Source organism: Osmia lignaria, chromosome 10 (assembly GCF_051020975.1).
Source record: "Osmia lignaria lignaria isolate PbOS001 chromosome 10, iyOsmLign1, whole genome shotgun sequence".
Classification (NCBI taxonomy): domain Eukaryota; kingdom Metazoa; phylum Arthropoda; class Insecta; order Hymenoptera; family Megachilidae; genus Osmia; species Osmia lignaria.
Window position 1 is genome coordinate 2,486,475 of NC_135041.1, and position 24,901 is coordinate 2,511,375.

Genomic DNA, 24,901 nt, shown 5'->3' on the forward strand with positions numbered 1-24,901 from the left:
ATTCTCGTAGCTACTCTATAATCAGCGATCGAGATATAGATCATTGCATAGAAATTTCCGACCTCCGAATCTGTGCCCGACACTCACCTTCGCTCTCCACAGAATTAACAAATCCATGCATAAAACGTGCCTTACATAACTTACCAGCAGACCATAAAGATTGTCCAGCCAAAATGATTACACATACAAACCCTATTTGGATACAACTATACTCGAATCAAGAATGGATCTCCGCATCTTACTATCTAATTTCTTTCCACGTTTCATGCAAGGATTCTAACCGCGTCATCTCACACCATCTTAACGGAGTAAACAAAATTAAAATCAAAGCAGGTTGTATCGGACATACTGCATCCGTAACGTTATACTCTAGCGAAACTATAAATAATCACAACGAATTGCAATTACAATTAGGCCTCGCCAATATTACAATACCGAAATTAGACGACACCGTTAAAGCTTATGCACGCGTACCAGAACTGCGAAAAGAATTAATAACTAACAACGACTTGAAATTGGCATCTAAATCACTCGACCAAATCATCTCTGAGGCACATTCGATTTCCACACACACACGTAGCATCTCCAGAAACGAAAGCACCTGGATGATCTTACAAACACTAATAGGAACCTTAGGCATAATGATAGGATTGTACATATTTTCAAAATTTAAATTATGGCGTTTAATATTTTGTCTATTTAAACCCTGTACACGCAATAACTGTCTTAATACCAATTCAAACGGGACCAACCACTACGGGTCAGCGCCCCAATCTGTAGTATACACAGCGAACGCATCAGAAACTTGCAACCTCCAACCCACTCCTCTACCACCCGAAGAAAATAAATTATCACAACCTTCGCGGCGAAAGAAACATCGCGTTTCCTTCACCGTGCCTCCTATTTGATTTCACAAGTAAAATCAAAAATAAGGAAGGGGGTGTTAGGCGAGAACCTCTGCTAGCTTGACTAGCAGAGATAACACCCTGCATTCCCTATTCCCACGGTACGGCAGCCCAGAAACTGATGACACATAGAAACATAAGAATCCGACGACTGGGCTGCTTCTTCGCGAACGAAACTGCGCAACATATTCATACATATAATAAAAAACCACACCCGGGCGGGCATTCTGCGCCAGGCGACTTGATAGCAAGGGTCACGATCGCTTAGTAGTTAGTTCTCGAGCGAGATTCGAACCATTATCCGAAACTCAGTTATTAATTCAATAAACCTAACGTGTGTGGAAGTGATACCGTGTAGTTTTAATTGCCTCCCTGAGTTGCGACGTAACAGTCTTTTCAGACGCGGGAGGAGTGGTACTTAGAGCCTTATCTTCTGTCGCGGTCCCTTTTCGCTCGGTGTCTTTCTCTGAAATTAGAGAGTCACTGAACTTTGTCGGCTCCAAAATTTTGCCTCTTCAAGTCCTACTCCCTCTTTCCATTTGAAAATCCTGTCGTTTATCCTTACCTTTCTGTATCCTATTTTCACGTGTGCTCCCTGCTCTCTCTCCGCTTTCGCAATACCTAAGATTGCCTTCTGGGTATCTCTTTCGTTTTTTGTTAAATCATTATCAATGCATATTTTCTTACCTTTCAGTTTGCCCTTCTTCATCATTATCTCTTTTTTCTGTTGCCAGTTTCTTAACTTTGCTATCAAAATACTCCCTCTCTCTCCCTTTCTCATCCAGAAAGCATCCTCTATTTCCACCTTCACCTGCAAATTTTCTGATATTACCTTTTCTGCTGTATCTTTCGGTGTTTCGCCTCTTGGTAGTTCTTCTCCTTTCAGTGTGATATTGTTTCGTTTCTCCCTTTTTTCTCTTGCCTCCTCTTTTCGCTCTATACGGTTTATTCTTTCAATTAATTCGTCCGCCTTATCTCTTTTAATTTCCAGATTTTTAATTCTATTCTGTATTTCTTCTTTTTCTAGCTCCCACGCTTCTTGCTTTCTTTTCCATTCTTCTTTTAGTTCTCTTATTTCCTTATTTTTGGATTCGTTTTCTTTCTTAATATCTTGTGTGTCCCTCTTCACTGTCAGTACCAGCTCAGTCAATCTGTCTAACTTGTCCATTTCTATATCTTTATGTTCGCCTTCTGTTGCTTCGCTTTCTGTTCCTTCTCCTTCCGTAGCTTCTTGCGGTGGTGATCTTCCTATTCTTCTTGCTTTTTGGAAATTTTCTATCAGTTCTTTCTCCACTTTTCTTCTTTCTTCTTCTGCTTCTTCTTCTTCTCTTTTTCTTTTAAAAGAGTCCAGCAGTGATCCTTGGCTGCCCGACCTATACTTCCCAAGCTGTTCAACTAAAGCCGGCCTTCCTCTTTTTCCGGAATCCTTTGGGCTCTCCGTCTCTCCTGTCTTACTCATCTATGTTTTTCTCTCTCTGTGTTTGCTTCTGTGCCTATACTTCTCCACGTGGCTACGCCAGACTTGACGCGGCCACTCTGGTCTGCCTCTAGATGTCGCTACCTTCGTTTTTCTTTATTTTATCAGTTTCTCATCCAGTCGATCTACATTTATCGACGTATTATTCCACGTCGTTTATTAATCTACAATATCGACTTTTTCCACGTAGCTTATTAGTCAATCTAACCTCTTACCTCTTTCGCCAGTTTCATTTCTTTTAAGCAACTTGTTTCTGTGTACCTTTTTGATGCCTTTATTCACCTGAGTTCTTTGGTTTTTCCTCTTTCCAGCGGTATTTATTGCACCTCTATCCGTTCAGATTTGCCTTCGGAATTGATTGATTTTGTTTCACTTCTCTCCGACACATACTGCCTCTATAGCTATCGTCACGTGACCCCCCAATAATGATATTGTTATTAAATGTATATTACATATCTGATGTAGATATAGTAACAGTTATATTGTTATTAAATACATATCACATATCTAATGTAGACATGCCATTAATGATATTCTTATTAAATGTATATTATTGTACATTACACCTCATGTAGATATAGTAATAATGACATTGTTATTAAGTGTATATTACATTATATCTCATGCACATATAGCAATGACATTGTTGTTAAATGTATATTACATTATATCTCATGTAGATATCGTAATAATGACATTGTTATTAAATGGATATTACATATCTGATGTAGATATAGTAACAGTGATATTCTTATTAAATGTATATAACATGTCTAATGTAGATATGCAAATAATGATATTCTTATTAAATGTATAGTACATTATATCTCATGTAGATATAGTAATAATGACATTGTTATTAAATGTATATTACATATCTGATGTAGATATAGTAACAGTTATATTGTTATTAAATACATATCACATATCTAATGTAGATATGCTATTAATGATATTCTTATTAAATGTATATTATTGTACATTACATCTCATGTACATATTGTGACTTCACAATACTTTATCGCAAACGTTTGGCGCCAGCCACGTCTCGTGGCGGTTCGAAATCGAAAGGGAAAAGGGGTAATCGTGGGTGTCTCACAGGGGATGGGCCTTGGGGCACTTACGCCCTTACAATACTTCGCGGGGGAGTACGCAGGGAGGATTGTTGGGGAGAGGAGATCTCAGGGTTAGGACGGGTTCCCAGGAGGTTCGTACGTTACGCGTAGAATGATTACTACAAGGGTGGGGGGGGGATAATAGGGGTTGGACACGGGTTTCGCAAAACGTGAAAATCTCTAGAATTCGCGGCAATACGCGGACACGAAAGTGCGCGGGCGAAGGTGGCCGTTGCCTCGATCTCGCTTTACAATTAATACTTCAAGGGACTCACCCAAACTTTCCTCACTCTTTCACTCGTCGCTCACTATTCTCGCTCTATCCTCTCTGTACTTTTCTATCGCTTAGCCTCGGGCTCAATGACGGTTCGCCGTCGCTGCTGCGACGACGAAACCGTCGCGGGATGGTTTGGGGAGGGGATGGGACTAGGAAGGGGGCCTCTTCCGGCAACGGGATAGATCGATTATCGATCTTCGATACACCGGTGCTCGGGGTCGATGGGGCCGGCGGATATCCCGCGATGACGGGTGGCCTGAGGTCTTCGGGCTCGGCGACAGATGGCTCCGGGTGGACGTTTTGCATTATCTGGGCAGCTTCGTCTATTTCTTCGGAGTCACACGTTGCTCCGTTTCCTTGGAGGACGGGTTAGGGGTCTGTCGCCGGCCTCGTAGCTCCTTCTGCGGGTGTTCCCGGTAGGTCTTCTGTCGCCTCCATCGGCCCGACATCGGTGCGTAGGGGGAAAGGGTTAGGTGAGGGAAGGGTTACGGGTGGTTTTGAGGTGGAAGTGTAACGTGGGGAAAGCGCAGCGATTGTAACGGGGGGGGGGGGGGGGGGGCACGGGTGTCACCACGTTACAATATACATATAATTAAAGTGCTGAAAATTTTACATCTTCAACAAATAATGACAAAAATCGCTTCTACTTTTCGTGAGAACCTCCATTATGCACAGTTTCAGTCGGTTCCGCGTGATTAGATTATTAACATTTCGAGATATACTCAAGTACTTTTCTGCAGTAGCAATAACTTTCATACTTTACCTTCATAATCTCCATATATCAATATCTTATTCCCTTTATAAAACGATAATAAAGATTCTGTCAGAGTTAACCTAAAAAGCAGTATATGCATATTATTTTACATTAAAGTCTAATTTGTATTTTCTAAATTTAAATATTTTTTAGAACATTACAATTATATAGTAATAAGTATCATGAAAACAATTATATGTAGTTTAAGAAACCTAAGTATTTATAACAGTTGATGCAGGAACTAACCTTCTATTAGCAAGATCTTTCTGTATTGTTTCAATCCTTTTATTTCTTATTATAGTCTTTTTGTTGCTTTTACGACATACACATTGTCCTTCATTTAATCTTTTTATTTTAATTTCTTCATCCATTATTAGTTGTTCTAGTTTTTCTGTAAGGTTTGAGAAATCATTTTTTCATTTCGTTTATACAAAAATGATAAGAAACAAACAAAATAAAAATAACAAAAGCATTACCCAAAAATACCCATATGTTCTTTTTGCCTTTTCCCATTTTCAATAAAACAATATTATTATAACATTCTGTTATGTTATTTGTTCTCATGGGGCAATCGTTTACTGAAACTTTTTCTGCCTTTGGTAGCCATGTGGATCGTATTGTTACGTCGCGAGCGAGCGATACGGCGCGCGCGCGACATACAAAATAAAAAAAAAACGAAAACGTAATGTGAATGTTTGGTTTGATTAATTGGTGTTAATACGCGGTTGAAACGGTATTAGCGCTGCCACCAGTTCTAATCGTATTTGACGATGTTGGGTCAACCACGATTAGGACAATTTAAAAAGAATCAAATTAGTCAAAAAGAATTAAATCAAGTTAAGCCGAATTAAGATTCTGGATTGTCTGAGTTCGTCAATGCTCTGGTCCCATACGGGCCCCTCGTGTGAATTCGTGCAAGAAGTTAGGCATGTTAATAAAGGAAAATGAGAAGGGTGTTTGAACGCAAATTATTAGAAATCAAATATGGGTAACATGTGTATAATTTCGGAAAAATAATTACAACAAAATGATTTAATTAACAAAACGTTCGAGCTCTATGAAATATATGGAAAAAGAAATTAGTATATGTTAGAACGGTTATTAAATTAGAAAAGATATGTGAAATTTATATGTAATGAACTTTAACGAGAAATTGACAGGAAAATAATAGAATTACTTTGCAATAATGATGATTCGAACTACGGTGTTTGTTTTACGATGATTCGAGAGTGATCAAAAACAATAAAAAAAAAAACGAAGAGACGGTCCCAGTTGGATACTTCCAAGACAAACTGTCTCGTGGGCCGTCTTCGTTTGCGCGTATTCGGGAAATTTTAGTTAATTAAGAAATCTTTTAGATACCTCGAAAATGTGGAACGGAACGATCTAGTGGGATACTTCCCCGACTAGCAGTCTCTTAGATCGCCGTTTTGCCTCACTCGACACCAGATTCGCTATGTTAAAGTATAGATTGTGCAACTCACCAATTCGATGTAGTGTATTTTAAATATGATATTTGCAATGGATCGTATACGAAAAGCTGTGGTGGTTGTGGTCTAGAAATCTGGAAGGCGAAGAAGAGATGAGAACTTTTTGCACGCGCACTACGCGATCGCGTTTGAGCCTTGGTTATTACGGAAACGAGATACAATTAGAAACTAATACGAAAACATCGCGACGCGGAAAAAGAATATAATTAATTTGCGAACGAAATAAAAATGAAAGAAAAAGATAGAAATTGAAAAGTGTGGAATGATTTTAACGTATTCGTATGAGTCTTTGTCACAAAACCGCGAACCGAAACACTCTCGACACTCTGCCTTGATGAGGACTTTGCCGAGCAATCTAATTACACGATTTTATTAACAACTATGTCTCTACGCGAACACGGGCTTCCCGTCACGTACCTTACGATTTTTCGACGAAGAGTGATTTGCGTCAGTCAAGCGATCGTGTCTCAGGGTTCGACCCGCGATCAAGGGCCCAAAGTGGGGACATCATTTGGCAAATCAGGGTACGTGTCGAAGGGGAAAGCCCGCACGCATTGGTTTTGACTAGGCGCGTTTCCCAAGTTCTCATCCCTCCTTCACTTTCGTTCCGACTCTGTCTAACGTCGACTTTCTTTCTTTTACCCCTACAGCGCTACACGAATTCTATGCGTCGCAATTCCCATACTTTTCTGGAATCTTCGCAATGGCCTCTATTTGAATTTATTCATTTTCCAGATTAATTAATGAACCTTCTACAAGCGTAACCCTGGTGTCGACAAACATTTTATTTAGTTTTTGTTCGTTCGAAGTATTTCATAACCGATGTTCGTTATTTTACAGTTTTCCACGCATATTACACGCATTTTCCAGTTTTCGTGACAAGGGATACGGTGTTTTACTTTCAATAAATTATAGGAGGATCACAGTCGCTTTTTTAACGAAGATTCACGCGTATTGAATATATATTAATTGTTTCAAAATATTTCCTATAACGCTTGGCAGTTTTTGTTGCCTATTCTCGACAACACGTGTTTATGATCCCTGTCGACCATTGTCTCGAACGTTCTTGAACGTTGGTCGACGTTTTCAAAATCGCAGTGGTTGTCACGCAAACCTCGCTTTCTATTCCCATTCAAACCGCTTCATATCGTTCAGATCGAATCGCTTTCATTCTTTATTGCATTCATTCTTCCGTGGAAGGAACGGCTGACGCATGTTCTACAGGTATGAGAGGTACCTGCTCGTAAAGTAGGCAAAAATCGCATTTTCACTTATTCTGCGCAGTTAAGCTGGGATACCTCCATGTGCGTCGCACTGCTTAACCGCGCGGCGAAGGATGATTATGATACCTCTCTTTGACCTTAAACGGTTTCGAATTTCAATACATTTCTAGTGCGTAGTTCCAACGGCAATCGTCCCAAGGAAGACTAATTTGTATTATTTGAAAGAGCTAAATATAGAATAAGTGTTATTAAATGCATATTACATTATATATCATGTAGATAAAGTAACAATTATACTGTTATTAAATATATAATACATTGTATCTCATGTAGATATAGTAATAATGACATTGTTATTAAATGTATATTACATTTGTAAGAAAATTACGAGAATGCAAGGAATAGGTTCGTATTGCACAATGTGGGCGTATTAAAGTAACACTGGAACTCGGAGTTCGTAATAAGGCTTGTACGTTAATTTTAATCGATGATGTGGACACGTCCACGATCAAGGCAAGAGTGACTTGTAGCCAAAACGTTAGCCGTGAGGACGCCTACGTCACCATGGCCCTTTTCCTACCGAGTTTATGACGCTTTGTCCTTACAGGAAAAACCCGTGACGTACTAACCGTGAAATACCGTTGCCGAGGTGCGCACGGTCCGCTCTAACAGTTGTATCTTTTTAAAATTTCTAACACATTATATCTCATGTAGATATATTAATAGTGACATTGTTACCAAATGTATATTACATATCTAATGTAGATATGCCAATAATGATATTCATATTAAGTGTATAATACATGTAGATGTAGTAATAATGACATTGTTATTAAATGTATATTCCAATATATCTCATGTAGATATAGTAATAATGACATTGTTATTAAATGTATATTACATTATATCTCATGTAGATATAGTAACAATTATACTGTTATTAAATATATAATACATTGTATCTCATGTAGATATAGTAATAATGACATTGTTATTAAATGTATATTACATTATATCTCATGTAGATATAGTAATAGTGACATTGTTACTAAATGTATATTACATATCTGATGTAGATACAGTAACAATTATATTATTATGTGCTGGATTATTCAACAATAATCCTTATGCAGAAATGAATCGTTGAGAAGCACTGTCTTTTGTGTAGCTACGATAGCCTGACTGGCACCATCAGGTCTAAGGGCCTGTGACTGTTTACTGTTAGAGGCCAGGGTAATAAACACGGAATAGACGAAGTTTCTTTCTTCAAGTGGACGGCAGATTTTCTTTCGGGGGTCTGTGCGTGGCTTCACTTCCAGTTTGAATTTCACAGAGCGAACATCCTTCTAAGCCAGTATAAAATAAATCTAAAGTATTGATAAAAGATTATAATCATTTACCCCATATTCCAATATTATGAAATCTATATTACATTATATATCATGTAGATATAGTAACAATGACAGTGTTTTTAAATGTATATAACATTATATCTCATGTAGATATAGTAATAATGGCATAGTTATTACATGTATGTTACATTATATCTCATCTAGATATACTAATAATGACATTGTTATTAAATGCATATTACATATCTGGTGTTGATATGGTAACCATTATTTTATTATTAAATGTATATTACATTACATCTCATGCAGGTATAGTAATAATGACACTGTTATTAAATGTATATTACATTATATTTCATGTAGATGTAGTAATAATGACATCGTTAATAAATGTATATTACGTATCTGATGTAGATATTGTAACCAGTATTTTGTTATTAAATGTATATTACATTATATCTCATGTAGATATAGTTATAATGACATTGTTATTAAATGTATGTTACATATATGATGTAGATGTGCCAAAATGTTTTCATTATGGCTATGAAACGACGCATATACCACGTGACTGGAATTAGCTTGGGCCATGAGGAAAACCGTGACTCGAGGGAGTCGCTGGTAAATTGACCTTCTGTATGTAGAGAGATAACCTTTTTATCCGACTTCGAAAAGGAGGAGGTTACTCAATTCGATGTGTATGTATGTTTTTTTTATTTTTTTATTTTATGTATGTTCACCGATTACACCGAGACGGATGGACCAATCGGAACGAAAGCATTTGAATCTGGTATAGTATGTTTCCCGATTGGTCCCGTTACAAAAACATTTTATATTTTTTCACTCCGAACGCTTTTTATTGCAAAAAAATATACTGTGTCATGTACGTGCGGCCTACGTTCGCCGGTTACTCCGAGACGGGTGGACCAATCGGAACGAAACTTTTTGCATCTTGTAGAGTATCTCTCCCACTTGGTCGCAACAGAAAGGCATTTTGCATTTTTTCATTCCTAACGACTTTTATCGCAAAAAACGTAATACTTCATTTATATCTTCCGGCGTTTATGCTGCAGGGAATGTACCGATTGCGATGAAACATTTTTTATTTAGTAGGAGGTATATCCGCGACGATCCCACTTGCAAAAATTTATTGGAATTTGTTAATAACTACTGTCATAGCGAAAAATGTATTCCTTGATGTTATTCTGCAAGGAAGATATCGTTCGCGATGAAACCGTTCATATTTAGTAGGATATACAGGGTGACACGCGACTACCTCGACACCCGAAGAGGGATGATTGCTAAGATGATTCTAAACAACTTTTTCCTTTGCCAAAATGTTGGTTAAGACTTGGTTTTCGAGTTAATAACAAAAAACACCGACCAATCCGCGCGCGTACAGCGCGCAGTCCCAGGAACTGCACTGACAGGTACGAAAACCGGACCTGACATAGGTCGTGAACGAATGGCTTGGCACCCCGTCGGCATAGCACAATAAAAAAACATAACTGGTAGAACACCTTTAGTCGTTTAAAATGAATACGGAACCTAATCTCTTGTCGCCTGTCATAATGTAAAAGTGAAAATTCTAAGGATTCTAAACAACAAATAAAAATGTTTGAAGTGGAATAATTAATAAACGTTTGAATTGGAGGCTACGCTAATGATGCATAATTTGAAAACAATTTAAATGAAACTTATCCATTCGTTTCTAAATTAACTTGCTACGCTGAAAGCAAAAACATTATGATAGGTGACAAGAGAATAGGTTCCGTATTCATTTTAAACAACGACTAAAAATATTCTACCAGTTCAGTTTTTATATTGTGCCATGCCAGCGGGGTGCCGAGCCGTTCGTTCGCGACCTACGTCAGGCCCGGTTTTCATAGCCGACATTGCAGTCCCTGAGCCGCTCGGATTGGTCGGTGTTTTTTGTTAATAACTAGAAAACCAAGCCTTAACCAACATTGTGGAAAAGGAAACAGTTGTTTAGAATCACCTTAGCAATTATCCCTCTCCGGCTGTAGAGGTAGTCGCGTGACACTCTGTATATCCGCGATGATCCCACTTGCAAAAATTTATGAAGTTTGTTGTTTATTAACCATTTAAATTTGGTCAATATTTTTTCAGTTTATGGTTATTAGCTAAGCAACAGAAATCCAAAATCACCTTACACTATCCTACAAATACTACAGGTTCCACTAAAAAGTGTGAAATAAAATAATTTTTAACAAAAAACATATCCGACTTCGAAATGCACTAAAAAGTGTCAAATAATTTCTATTTCATTTATACCAATATTCCATAGCTATTAATAATATCTACTTAATCGTTAAACAGAATACCAATTACATTTCAAAGTTTTCGGAGGCGGCGCAAAATTATAAACTTTTCTTCTACTAGGAAGATCCTAGTTCAGGCGTCGGCAACATATGACAAATGACCCATTTGATAATTTCAAGTAAACAACATTCAACGGGAATCAGCATACCCATTGCGGATTAACTATACTGCAGTTCACGAGAGACCATTTTTGCAATAAACGACAACCGGGTGCGCGACAAGTGTTAGTGCGGCACCAGCCTCACATCTTTCTTGGTGTTCCAGATTAACCAGCGATTATTCAGCGATAACATAGCGAACTTCAGAGCGATTTTTATCGTATATTACATTCTACAGTTTCACGGTAAGCCTGTTCAGTACTAATTTGTCGAGCACGGCATTATTATTCAATTTCGACCAGGCAAAACGGGCGATCTATTAAGCCTACGGGTTATGAGAGTCTCTTCATTTTAGATCGTCTCGTTTCCACATTCAGGTACCAATCATAATTTATTTCGCTAACTTAATATTCCGAATTTTGAATCGTCGCGAGTTTGTGTGTGACGATTGTTTCGACTGCGATATTTTATCAGGGACGACCTGTAAAGCCCTTGCGGGGGTTGTAGGAGTCTCTTGATTCAGGTCGTTACCTTGCGGATAGAAACCGCCAAAACCTTAATTTTCTATTATATTCGGTCGAGGCAGTCGTCCTTCATTAAGAACATATGATTTTTACATTTCAAATCCGGATAATATTATATTAGAAGGTCTCATTGTAAACCAAAGGCTAAACATCTTTCCCGATTTCATCTATATTTATATCAAACAATAGGTTAAGCATCTTTACCCTTGTAAAACCAGTATTGTTTTTAATTCAATTCATTTAATAGTAATTAGTAGTATTCAAATAGCATCATTTCAGTACTCAAACAATAGTCATTTCAAATTCAGTTTCTGTTAGCTTCAATAGTTATTTTGAATTAAAATTACTTTCTTTTTGCACACTAAATTGTATTAACATTTCTTTCAAATTCCGTTTTGTATCATTTCCTTTATCATTCTATGTTTCAAATCCTCGCACCCCAACATAAAGTTTCAAGGAGGGACCCGTATGGGACCCAGAACACTGACGAACCCAACGGAAATAATCACTATCTAAATTTCCGTCTTTTAATTTGTTCTGACCGTAGAGGACGCCTCCGCGTCATACGCGGTCAGAACTGGTGGCAGCTATACCTTTCTCATCGCCCAAAAATAAGAGGAATCAAGTTCAATATTTTCCATCTTAACTAATTAATTATTCTTTCTTCTTTTACGTTGCGCGCTCGCCACGCGCAACGTAACAAAATAGAAATTATTTGACACTTTTTAGTGCATTTCGAAGTCGGATATGTTTTTTGTTAAAAATTATTTTTAATCTTTCTCTTTCTAATTCACGTATATTCCTTTACTCTTCCTGTCATACTAAAGACTTCGTTATTCATTAAAATATAATAAATTTTACAAAATTGTTTTGATCTTAACGTTATAGGAAGGAAACATGCTTTTCAAAATTATTACAGATTACTGAATTTGAACGAATACTAAATAAAAATATAAATTCGCAACTTGGAGTAACCGGCGTGGCGGAAATATAATATTACAGTGTTTAGTGAATTTATTAGAAAATTCGGATTATTATAGTGTATGTATAAGAAATTTCGATCATCTTCGCGGAATCGATAAGGAACGTTCTAGAGTGGTCGGGATTATCGGACTACACGAATGATGTTTCGGGTTTACATCCGGCGATATTCAGTACCAAGGACGACACGTGATTTTGAGCCGTGGGACCACGCTGATTTCGAGGAATTTGTTACGCTAACAATCGGAATTATGTCTGGAAGAGATAGACTATCTCGAAATTTCAAGGATCGTTTTTGCGTTCAATCCGGGGAGGTCCGGAATGTAAAACAAGCTATCGATGTTCATGGTTTCCGTTCGCACGTCCAACCAAGGTCGAGGGTACGACGGATCAAGATGATGGGAGCACGCCCATCAAAAAGAGGACAGAAGAGGGGGGGGGGGGGGGGGGGGGGGGGGGGGCACAAGGCGAATGTGTAAAAATTTCTGTTCGGACCGTAACATCATTATGTTTGCTTACTAATTGACAATTATGTAATTTTAATTGGCCCCATTGCACATTCAACTCAATGGGATTTAGTGGAATTTTGTTTGATTTGGTCTAGTTTGGTTAGTTGGGTTTATATGATTTAGATATATTTTAAGGAGTTGGTCTGATCTTTCTATTGTAGTTTTATACATTATTTTAGGGTTATGTTAGTATGAGGATAAGGATGCATTGCATACGTCTTTAACGTTCTGAATTGCGGTTTGATTTTAGTTTGATTTATTTGCTTATTCTGTTCTTTATTTGTCAGTCACCTTGACGTATTTCAGGGATTTCTTTCTCCTTTCATTTGCGTGTTTTATGTTTCTATGACATTGTTGTTCATTACCCATTATCTTTATCATCATTTATTATTATTTAATTGAAATTGTAGCTCTTCACACCTCTACAAGGTAATGTGTTTTACTTATTATATTTAACGTCATTTGATTGCGTTTAGGTAATTCTAATTTAGCTCTTAAGGATGGTCAACAGATCAATGAATTTATGGTACTTTATGGAATTTTATGTAACTCAACTCAGCCTATTTCAATTACTATTTTGATTTGGTAAGTTTAGGTTTAGTGAACGTTTAATGGAGAGGTTGTTCAGGGATGTACACGCTGCGGTTGCTTTCCTGGCGGAATGTGATGCCTTTTATTGCTTTATATACATTGTTGTTTCTTTTCTCTGGTCCTTTTGTCTGACGGGGTTTTTCTTGTAATTTCCTTCCTTATAACAATGTTTTGTTTTATTTTGCCTACTTATTTTAACTGCTATCCATATGTCTTGTTCTATTAAATGGGATTTAATGGAATTGTTCTTGATTAATCTGACTACAATATAAGGAGTTTAATTATCTACAGAATATACATTTTATTAATTAATTTGAATATATTTGTTGTATTTCATTATATATTAATTATATATTTATATTATGCATTCATCTACTCTGCTTTACACTGCTTCGGTAATTAGCTTTCATTAGCTTCTGCTTATACCGGTATTATGTTTCTGTAATGATACGGTGGTACCCGGTGGTCAAATAATGTACGTAATTTTTGCAAATTATTGTTTAATTGACTTGATTCATCGCACTCTGTATTGCATTGTCTTACTTGTATTAATATCACATTTTGTTCGTAGCGGCACAGTAGTTTAGGGTGTTAATAATTTACGCAATTCACATTTTGTTCGATTTAGTTTTGATGTTTTTCATGTTGCTCCTTATATTATGTCGGGTTTACATCCTCTTTTCTTCCTATTAATCACTATGTTTCATTATTGCCTGATTTGGTGTAAGGTCTTCTGTAAGTAGATTAACACTTATACTTGCCATTAGAATCTGTTAGTTGTATTTCCATCTCTTCTTATTGTACGTTTATAGTTATTTACGTTTATATTTACCCTTATCGTTTTCTTCTAATTCACTAATAGTTTATTGTACTTGCCTTCATTCCTGATTGTTCTTTAACCGTTTCTTGCTTGCTTGTTAATCCCCGTTTAATGGAGTGATGTACAATGTTGTTTCTTCAAGCAACTCCAATATTTACTTTGTCCTTATTTGCTTTTGTTATATTTATGTTGCTGTATACATTATGCTTACCATTATTTACTGTTTTTCCTTCTTGGATCTATTGTCAATTAATTATTTCGACTTATTAACTAGATCTTCTTTTGTGGAGGTATGGTATTCTTTCATGGTTTAATACGGTGGTATAATTTTCTGGAATTTCAATATTTTGTCTTGTTACTGGATTTTGGCCTGTTCAGTTTATTATTTGTTGTCTTCTAAGTATACCTGTTCATTACAAGGTTGTTTGGTTATATGTAATGGAAGTTTTAATCGACTATCAATCTGCATTATCCTGGCTGATCGGGAGGTGTTTTCAGCTGGTTTAGCATTTTAATCCAGTTCCGTTTTATTTCCTATTATTTCTAGCCGTTCTTCTGGTTGGCACCTTGATAGATTTGATAGATAGATTTTGAAGGGTTTGGCGGTCATACAGGTATTCATTATGTTATACATGTGTGGCGTACCTTTCTTTTGTGGGGATCTTCTTTTCTTTTCCTTATCTTGCGTCCATGCATGGTGCTTAGTTAGCATTAAAAGCCGCTGTTTTGGCCATACTTAACCTTATTGACTTCTGTTATACTTACCAGTTTTCTATAATCACTTTCTTTCCTCCTATTTATTGTTGATTGTTTTTTTTACTTTAGCTAAGTCGTTGATTTTGATTCCATTAAGTTGGTCTGCAAGGGGTGAGAAGTTTTGAGGTTAATACTTGTTGATGTTGATTATTAATGGGTTTTGTTTCTTACCCTTAGGGTGTTGTTAATGAAATGATGTTTTGTTTTGTTTTACTCTTGGTTGTGGTGTTATGCAGGTTGCACTTTTGCTCTTTTGTTGCTGAGTTTAATCTAGCTAATGTTGACTGACATTTGCTATTTGCGGTTTGGCACTCTTATTTCATTTCACATCATTGGTTGATTTTATAGATTATTTAAATTTTTCCATTTTATCGGTTTTATTTGCAACGTTGCGATGATGTTAAGTGCTAAATATTCTTTGCAATTCGCTTTCCGCTACTTGATTTGACGTTTAACGTTTGACGTTTTACTGTTTGATTATTTGCTCATATTATGTTGGGTCCACATTCTTCTCTGCCGGGCTCACTTCTTCTTTCTTTTGTCAATTGCTCAGCTTTATTCTTGTTGTCTTATTTAAATTTTAATTGATTTTGACCCGTTTGATTGGTTCTATGTAAAACCCACGGGATATTTGTTGTTCGATTTGATTTTAGTCATCATTATTTTGGCAATTAGTCTTTTGTTTGTATTGCATAATAATTTATTTACACAGTATGGTACTACAATGTGCCTTGTTATTTACTCAATTATGTTTCTTGCTTTGGCTTATTCAATATACTTATTTATATTATTTTGGTATTTAGTTACCTTTTATCTTAGTATTTTTACCTATAGCTGTATTGTGGAATTTTGTGTTTAATAATTTAGGCAATTTTACATTTTGTTCTTCGATTCATCGCATTCAATTGACTCTGCCTTATGATGACTTTATATTTTTTTTCTTCTGTCGGGTTCTCTTTTCTTTCTTAATTGTTTCATTCATTTTGTTGCTTGTGTTACGTCGCAAGCAAGATACGCCGCGCGACGTACAAAATATAAAAATATAAAAAATTTAGATATTTAGATATTATTAATTTGGAAGGTTAGCGCTGCCGCCAGTCCTAATTGCTTATGACGATGTTAGATCACTTTCGATTAAAACAATTAAAAAAAGGTTAGTAAGATTAAACTGTAGATTGATTGAGTTCGTCAATGCCCTGGTTACATACGGGCCCCTCGTGTGAATTTGTGCGTAGATGGTAGGCGTGATTGTGTAGGAAGGAACTGTGTTTAAACGCAAATTAATTATAAACTGATTAAGAATAACAAAAGTATAATTGCAGAAAAATAAGTATAACAATAAAAATGGTTTAGTTAACAGAAAGTACGAGCTGTTTGAAATACATGAAAAGAAGAAATGAAATATATGTAATAGCAAGAAAAATATAAAGTGAGATCTATTGAGTTGAAATATGACACAAAATTCGTAACGGAAGATAACAGGTGAACTATTTGATTTAATTGAATTTGATTCGATATTTGTCGGTATGATTCGGTATGATTCGAGCGACGATGTTCGACAAACAATTATTACGCGATAAGAGGAAACGGTCCCAGGGGGAAACTATCAAGACCACGGTCTCGTGGGCCGTGTCTCTTCTGTATGATCGGAATTTTTACAAGAAATTGATATATTTGATACCTTGAAACGCGATAATGAACGGGACGATTCAGTAGGAAATTTCCAGGACACGCAGTCCCGTAGATCGCCCGTTTTACATCACAATCAACCAGATTCGTCGTATTGAATAGAATGAAATAGACAACTTACCGAGCTCGATGTTATAATAATGTATGATAAAATATCTACAGGTTCGCTTATAATTCGCTGGTGTTGTCTGGAAATCTGGAAGGCGAAGAAAAGATGAGAAACTTGTCACACGCACTACGCGTTCGCGATCGGCCTTCGATTATTCGGTGTTACGGTTACGAGACGATACGAAAACTAATTTCAAAAACGACGCGACGCGGAAAAAGAAAATATAATTATCGACCGATTTAAAATTGAAAAAGAAAAGATAGAAATTGAAAAGTGTGAAAGAATTTAACGTATTCGTATGAGTCCTTAACGCGGAAAACGAGAATCGCAATGTCCCGCCACTCTGCCTTTTACAAGGACTTTACCGGGCAGCTAATCACTACAATTTTTCACGCGAAAACTAGTGCTCGACGCGAACACGGGCTCCCCGTCACGTACCTCACGGATTTTTCGACGAAGAGTGATTTGCCTCAGTCAAGCGATCGTGTCTCAGGGTTAGACCCGCGATCGGTACCCCATCATTTGGCAAATCAGGATACGTGTCGAAGGGAAAGGCCCGCGCGTATTGGTTTGTCTAGGCGTGTTTCCCGAGTTCTCATCCCTTCTTGACCTTTCACGCTGCCTTTGTCTAGCGTTGTCTATTTCTTTCTACCCCTCTATTCTACGAAATTTGTGCGTCGCAATTCTAATACTTCTGGAATGTTCTAAATATATTACGACTTGATTTTATTTGAATTCGTTAATCAAAGAGGCTTTTATAAATAATGTTCCAGTATCAAGAAGGTCTAATGATGATAGATGTTTAGTTTACTGTATTGAATGACTATTAATTGAATTACTATTAATTATTCCGTTCTTTATTCGCGTCTCAGCGGTTTACGTGATAAAAGGCAATCGATATTTTATTGTTATCGTTAAATCGCGGATAATTGCGCATGGTTTGTTGCATTTACTTAACACTAGACCCGCGTATATTAATTATTAACAATATCATATATTTGAAACGTTTTACGTTTAACGTTTACCAGATGTTCGTTGCCGATGTTTATTGCCCTAGTCGACCTTTCTCGAACGTTCTTGAACGTCGGTCGACGATTTCAAACTACAGTGGTTGTCACGCAAACCCTCGCATTTCATAGTCATTCAAACAGTCTCATTCCGTTCAATTCCAATTACTTTCGTTCTTAATTGCATTCATCTATTTCGTTTGCGAGGTAAAACGAAAATCGTATTTCCCTTGTTCTGCGCGGTTAGGCTGGGAAACTTCCAAGTGCGTCGCACTGCTTAACCGCGCGGCGAAAGATGTTGATAATACCTTTCCTTAACCTTAGCGGTTTCGAATTTCTATGTGTTTATTGCTACGCGGTTTCGACGAGACAATCGTCCTAAGGAAGGTTGACTTCTTATTATTTGAAAAGAACTAACTATAGCCTCCTTTGTATACCTCGCCTCGGATTATCTCCAAGTGCTGCGCACGGACGAGGTACGCAAATTCAGTATATTAAACGGTTAAATGGCGGCCAGGTGTAAGGTGTGGCAAATTCAGCCACATTAATCGGGTCAACTTTCCCGTGATTGAAAACGGTGTTCCGGGTCGCGTTCCAGTTGTTAGGAACATTTGCGTAGTTGCCCCAATCATAGACTGACCATGGACGTAGCTCTCTATTGTCATAGGACCATGAGTCTTTTCTGACTCTAAAACTAAATATTTGGCCCAAAACCGCAACTCTTCTGTCAAGTTGCTGACAACAGACACCGCGTATCTCAGACTCAAGATAATGTTGAGTTCTATTGAAATGCGGCTCATAGCTTAAGTCTCTCTGGTACCAAAGGAGTTGACCAATGGAACCAAATGGTCTGTCACATAATCCACCTCCAAGCTTAAGCTTGGACGATGAATTGTTTAGCGCGTCATGCACCTTCTCAAACAATACCGTATTCAGGCAAAAACGGCCTCGGCCGTTAAAATCATTGATAGTAATATTTGCATCCTCAAGATGCGTGCGCTGATCGGTAGTAAGAGTAGTGGCGCGTGACCAACCCAGTAAGTTAACAGTGGGAAGGCCTGGCGCTATATCCTCCACATTGACAGGATGCAGGTCTGCTGGCAGCTGCCAGTCACGTGCAACATTCTGTCTGGTGGTGTACTCCAAATCCTTCATGATGGATAGCGTTAGCACACGTGGAGACGGCATGGAAGCGTACTTCCAATGAGTGTTTGCGTCAACACGTCCAAAGTCACCCTGGCCATTCGGCCAGATAAGGTCAACTGTGACATGATGGTGCTTACCTGCTTCATCACGAAAGTCCCCAATTGATCGGAGATATGTGTCAATTGATGGTGGCAATGTGTAAGATTTGCCATTGAGATAATTAATTAAATTAAGTTCATCAATTTCAGCAATACCGCGCAAATCACGAAGCTTGCTGTAACGTGCATACAAATGTAGACACATCACATAGCGGTACACCGATTTAGACACAACGACAGAGAAGCGTTTATCAACAGCAGCGCGTAAGTCATATTCACGCTCGACGAGTGGGATGAAAGACTCGTGCGTGACTGCAAAATTACGCTGGTTGTGATACTCTGTCAAACCCGCGAAATCTTCAACGTCGATTTCGTCATACATTGGGTCATTACGGAGTGGAGTGGAGGTGGTAGATAACCTTACATTATCCTTAGCTGTTTTTCCTCCCTCAGGAGGCGGCAAAGGCGAAGCTACAGATGGTTTTAACCCTGTTTGTTTAGGCCTAAAGGCCTTCTTAGGGAAACGTCTCTTTGGAGGTAGGACCTCGACTGCTTCGTTATTGCTCTTAGCGTTGGACATGATTCGGTAGTAGGCACTGCCTGAGATTCGACCAATAAGTAAAACTTTTTGGGTGTTCGGTTTTTGTTAGTATTCTATTGCAAGTTTTGATGTCTCCTTTCGCTGCTAGCGCGAATGAGATGTCGGTTGTTTCTATTGTGTATAATGTTTCGCGATTTTTAGATGTTAGTTTTGTTACCGGACCTCGGTATAGTACGTCGTATCTAGTTTTTAAACAGTCTTCTCTCGGTAGCGCTGACCAGAAGGTGTGTCCTCCTTCCATGTCGATACAATGTTCATCCGAAAATTTACAAACTGTTCCTGATGCTAAGCGTAATTTATCGCTGTTAAGACTAACTTGCGCGGTGTATTCTATTAACGTGATTTTTATAAGGCCCTGTACGTATACTTTATTCCATGTTCCGTAGCTATCAGAATAGGACGCTCCTGTACATGAGCTTTCTATTGCGTTTCCCGCGAGACTTATTCCTACGGATTTTGTAGAGTTTACTTTTAAATTCGCGATTGTATGAAAGTTGTCGTATCTAAATATTCCGGTATTATGTATGGATTTACAGTTTTCATGGCTTATGTCTAAAAGGTATTCTTGTATCGCGTTTTCTACTGGTACTAAGTGACTGAACATTCCACATCGGAAAATTGTGCGTTGAATTTCTATTTTGCATTGTATGATTGGGACCGTTCTGAATTCTGCTAATTGTAGTAGCCGTATTGTGGTGTTGGTTACGCTAACGTCTGCATGGTGGAAGTCGCATTCCCCGGTGTCCAGTAAAGAATATGTCGATACGATCGGGTTGGTTGCGCCGCAATCGAATCCGATTATTGCTTGGCTAATTTTGAATGTGCTGATATAAATTAATAGAATTAACTTCATTGTCGGCTCTTTTCCTAGAAAGAAGGCTTATGTTATTTTCTGTGCTGCTAAATGCTTAGTTTGTTCGCATGAACTGTTTTTGGCTTTCCTTTGTAATTGATTGTTATATTATTGTTATCCCCTATTTTTAGTATTTCATATGGCCCTAGATACCAATCTTTTTCTAATTTTCCCGGTTTGGGTTCTTTGAGTAACCATACTTTGTCTCCGGTTTTGAATTCTACCGATTTAATGAATCTATCGTAGTATTCTTTTGATTTCATTTTTGAGTCAATTAGATTTTCGCGTGCCATACTAGCTATATCTCTCATGTTTTTTATTAAATTTTCCAAATAATCGCTGTGTGTAGGTAGTTGTTCTGATTTCTTTAGGGGTTCAGTCGAAGGTAGCCTAGCTGGATAAGCGAAAACCAGTTCATGTGGTGTGAATTTATGACTGGAATGAATGCTTGTGTTATAATTGAATTGTGCTAGCTCTAGAAGTTCATCCCATTCACATTTTTTTGTTGAAAAGTTTTTTAAATATTCGCAAAGTGGATGGTGTGCTCTTTCTAATGATCCATTTGATTGGGGTGAAAAAGCTGTTGTTTCGATTTTTGAGAATTTAAATCTTTTTGCAACTTGTTTCATTATTTTGCTAGTGAAATTTGTTCCTCTATCTGTGAGTACTATTTTAGGTGAGCCGAAAGTGCATATAAATTTTTTTACAAAAGCGTCTGCGACTGATTCTGCTGTCTGATCTTTTAGAGGTACTGCTACTAAGAATTTCGATAATTGGTCTTGTATGGTTAAGATGTATTTATTATTATTTTTTGTAACGTTGAGTGGACCAACTACGTCCATCGCGATTTTATCGAAAGTTTTTATTGGTGTGTCTGTTATAACCATCGGTTGTCTAGTTTTAACTCTTTTTAATTTATTTCTTTGACATTCCTCGCACTTTTTTATTTTGTTTTGAATGTCTTGTTTTAGGTTTTCCCAAAAGAATTTGTCTTTTATTCTATTGTATGTTCTATTTACGCCTGAGTGACCTCCTAGTTTTGTGGAGTGGAATTGGTCAAATATTTTATCTCTGTTTTCAGGTTTTACGTATTCGATACTGTTTAGGCATATTATTATTTTAATGTTTGTTTTATTGAAGGTGTTTTTTAATATTTCCTCTATTTCGTGCCAGTTTATATTTAATATTTTAATGTCTTTTGAAATACTGAAGATTTTTATATTTTTCCGTATAAGTAAGTCTTTTAATGTATTAAATAATTTTATCAGATTTTGTTTTATTTTTTCCGATGATGTTGCTACGTTTAAGCATAAGATAAAGAGTTTTTTGTTATTTACTTCTATTAATTCAATTTCGTTTTCGGATAGCTTGGGATTTACTTTTATATTCTTGATTTCCATTAACGCGTTGGTGTTTTTGTCTAGAGGTATGCCTTGTTGAGTAATTATTTGTACGATGTTATCGTTTCTAAATTGAATTGAGTTTTTTGTGTAAATTAAATTTTCCTGTTCCTGTTCTTCTATATTGTCTTTTTTTCCTTTATTTTCCTGTTTCTTGCGCTTAGTCGTTTTTCCCTTATTATTGCTATTCAGAGTTGCCTCTTGGTTTAACGGTTCTTGGATCTTTTTTCTTGGTCTACCCCTTCCTCTTTTGATTTTGGTGTGATTGTCGTTTGGGGCTTCTACTTTATTTTGACTTGGAATTTTTACGGGTGTCGATTTTTCGCTGATTTTTTTCTTTCCTTGCGCTCTTGTTGTAACGGAAACGTGTACGTTGTCTACTGGATTTCTCGATAATGCATCGGCGTTCACGTTTTGCTTACCCGGTTTATATACTATATTGTATTCGTAATCCGATAATTTTAGTCTCCATTTTTGTACTCTGGTATTATTGTCAGCTGTTTTTAGCCAAAGTAATGGTTTATGATCTGTGACTATTGTAAATTTATTCCCGTAAATGTAGTTTCGGAATGTTTTTATCGCGAACATTATTGCCAGAGCTTCTTTTTCGTAGGTGTCGTATTTAATTTCGGCTTCTTGCAATACACGTGATGCGTATGCAATTGGTTTATCTTTCCCGATTTCTCCTTGTGATAATACTGCACCTAGAGCGTATTTAGATGCGTCTGTCGTAATAACGTATGGTTTCTCGAATTGTGGATACTGTAGGATGGGTGCGTTGCATAATATTTCCTTGAGTTTTACAAAAGCGTCTTGCTGTTCCGTGTTCCAGGAAAATTTCGTGTCTTTTTGCAGTAAACTCGTTAGAGGTTTTGCAATTTTTGCAAAATTATTTATGAATCGTCTATAGTATCCTGCGAGTCCCAAGAATTCTCTTATGTTCTTGACGTTCTTGGGAGTAGGAAATTTTTGGACAGCTTCCGTTTTTGCTGGGTCGGGTTTTATCCCTTCCCCACTTATTATATGACCTAGGAAGCATACTTCTGCTTTAAGAAATTCGCATTTTTCGGGTTCGAGTTTTAATTTTACTTTTCTTAATTTCTGAGCGACTATGTTGAATCTCATATTGAGTTCTTCTAGGTTTTCTCCAAATACTATAATATCGTCAATGAAGACAAAGCAGATTTTTCCAATTGAGTCTCCTAAGGTTGTATTTATTACTCTCTGAAAGGTTCGTGGTGAATTTCTTAATCCGAAAGGTAGGACGTTGAATTCGAATCGTCCTAGTGGATGTATGCTGAAAGCTGTCTTATGTATATCCCTTGGGTTCATTTTGATTTGATGGAAGCCTGATTTTAGATCTATTACGTGATATAGTTTTGCTTGTCCTAACTGGTCGAAAATTTCGGTTATGTTTGGAAGTAGATATGGGTCTGGAATCGTTTTTTCATTTAGTTTCCTGTAGTCTATCACTAGTCTCCATCTTTTTTTTCCTTCAGCTGTTTCTTTCTTTTTGACTACCCAAGTTGGAGCGTTAAAAGCACTTTTTGAATGTCTGACAAAACCGTTTGCAATTAATTTTTCTGTTTCCTTTACTGCCGTTTCTTTTAGCCTATGTGGTAAAGGGAATTGTTTTACGTATACAGGTTTTTCGTCCGTTAGGTTAATTTCGTGTTGTTCTGTATTATATGATTCTATTTTATCTCCTTCTACCCAAAATATATCGTTATTATCCTCAATTAGTTCCTTCATTATAGTTCTGTTTCCTTCTGATAGATTTCCTAATCGAATTTTTCCTAATAGTTTGTCTCGTCGATTTTCCGTTTCTTTGCTTTCCATTGCAATATTATCTTCCTTGTTTTCGGCAAAACTGATTTTTCCTACTTCTAATATTTCGCTTTCGTTTATTTTTGGTAGATTTCCTGTTTCTTGAAATCCTTCCAGTATATCTTCTACATCGTACGAAGCATAGTTATATTTGTTTTCTAAAGGGTCGGTTTCGTTTTTGAATTTGATGTTTGTATTCTCGTCCACTTTGGTTAGAAATTCTGTATAGTCGTAAGAGTCTATTTCACATTTTTCTTCTTGATTGTCGAGTACTGTATTTATACTGTTTATTATCTGTTCTATGTATTTGTTATCTGTTTCTAAATGTTCCTCGGGATTTGATGACGTCGTCTTTTCTGTATCTATTGTCACGTTACCTGGTTCGTTATTTAATTTGTCCACTATGTTTAATAAATGTAGTGTGTCGTTATTGAGGCTAACGTCCCAGTTTCCTGTCATATTATCCGGTTGCGGAAGGTCTTGGCTTGCACTGTCTTTGTCGCTCGTGTTTTCGCTGATTTCTGTTTGGTGCAAGGTTCCTGCGTCCGTATGTACAGGGGTCAGTGTCTCGTTCGCGTGAGTCGTGTCTTGAAGTATTTTGTTGAGGAAGCATTTTTGCTCGTCTGTTAGTTTTGGTAACTGATGTAAAGCTAATGTTTGACTTGTTATATTTGCCTCTCCTGATTTTAGTTCGAATTTTCCATTATTTATTTCTACGTATCCCTCGTCTAATCTTAATTTTTGTTCCAGGAGTACTTTTATTCCTAATATTCCGTCATATGGTATTGAAAAGTCCTGTGGTGCTACATGAAAATCGAAATATTGGTAGTTTATCGGTATTCTTACTGCTCCTAAAGTTTGCAATGGTTTGTCTGTAATGCCTGAGAGTAATATTTTTCTGTCTTGTAATATTGCGTTTATAGGAATTTGGTCTTTTTTTATAATATTTAGTTGTG

General features: G+C 37.0%; 2 protein-coding genes and 1 long non-coding RNA gene across 5 annotated transcripts; all 3 read right to left on the bottom strand.

Annotated features, from left to right (window-relative positions):
- LOC143305738 (uncharacterized) lies at positions 1-3,021 on the bottom strand. Its single transcript, XM_076690523.1, has one exon. It carries the CDS (start codon positions 2,362-2,364, stop codon positions 1,378-1,380), a length of 987 nt encoding a protein of 328 aa, XP_076546638.1. The 5' UTR covers positions 2,365-3,021; the 3' UTR covers positions 1-1,377.
- A 1,309-nt stretch (positions 3,022-4,330) lies between these two features.
- LOC117610909 (uncharacterized) lies at positions 4,331-6,975 on the bottom strand. Its single transcript, XM_034338759.2, has 3 exons — positions 5,005-6,975; positions 4,775-4,919; positions 4,331-4,608 (listed from the first exon to the last, which is right to left on the bottom strand). The coding sequence occupies exons 1-3, from the start codon at positions 5,090-5,092 to the stop codon at positions 4,527-4,529; spliced, it is 315 nt and encodes a 104-aa protein (XP_034194650.1). The 5' UTR covers positions 5,093-6,975; the 3' UTR covers positions 4,331-4,526.
- Positions 6,976-13,244: 6,269 nt separating this feature from the next.
- On the bottom strand, positions 13,245-16,300 carry LOC143305735 (uncharacterized). Of its 3 annotated transcripts, XR_013062896.1 has the most exons (6): positions 15,387-16,295; positions 15,105-15,317; positions 14,866-15,025; positions 14,516-14,790; positions 14,183-14,372; positions 13,248-14,078 (listed from the first exon to the last, which is right to left on the bottom strand). It is a non-coding gene; the product is annotated as an uncharacterized LOC143305735 (long non-coding RNA). The 3 variants fall into 3 exon arrangements; XR_013062897.1 differs by having other exon boundaries at positions 13,245-14,372; positions 14,472-14,790; positions 15,387-16,300; XR_013062895.1 differs by having other exon boundaries at positions 13,253-14,372; positions 15,387-16,288.
- Between the last annotated feature and the right edge of the window lie 8,601 nt (positions 16,301-24,901).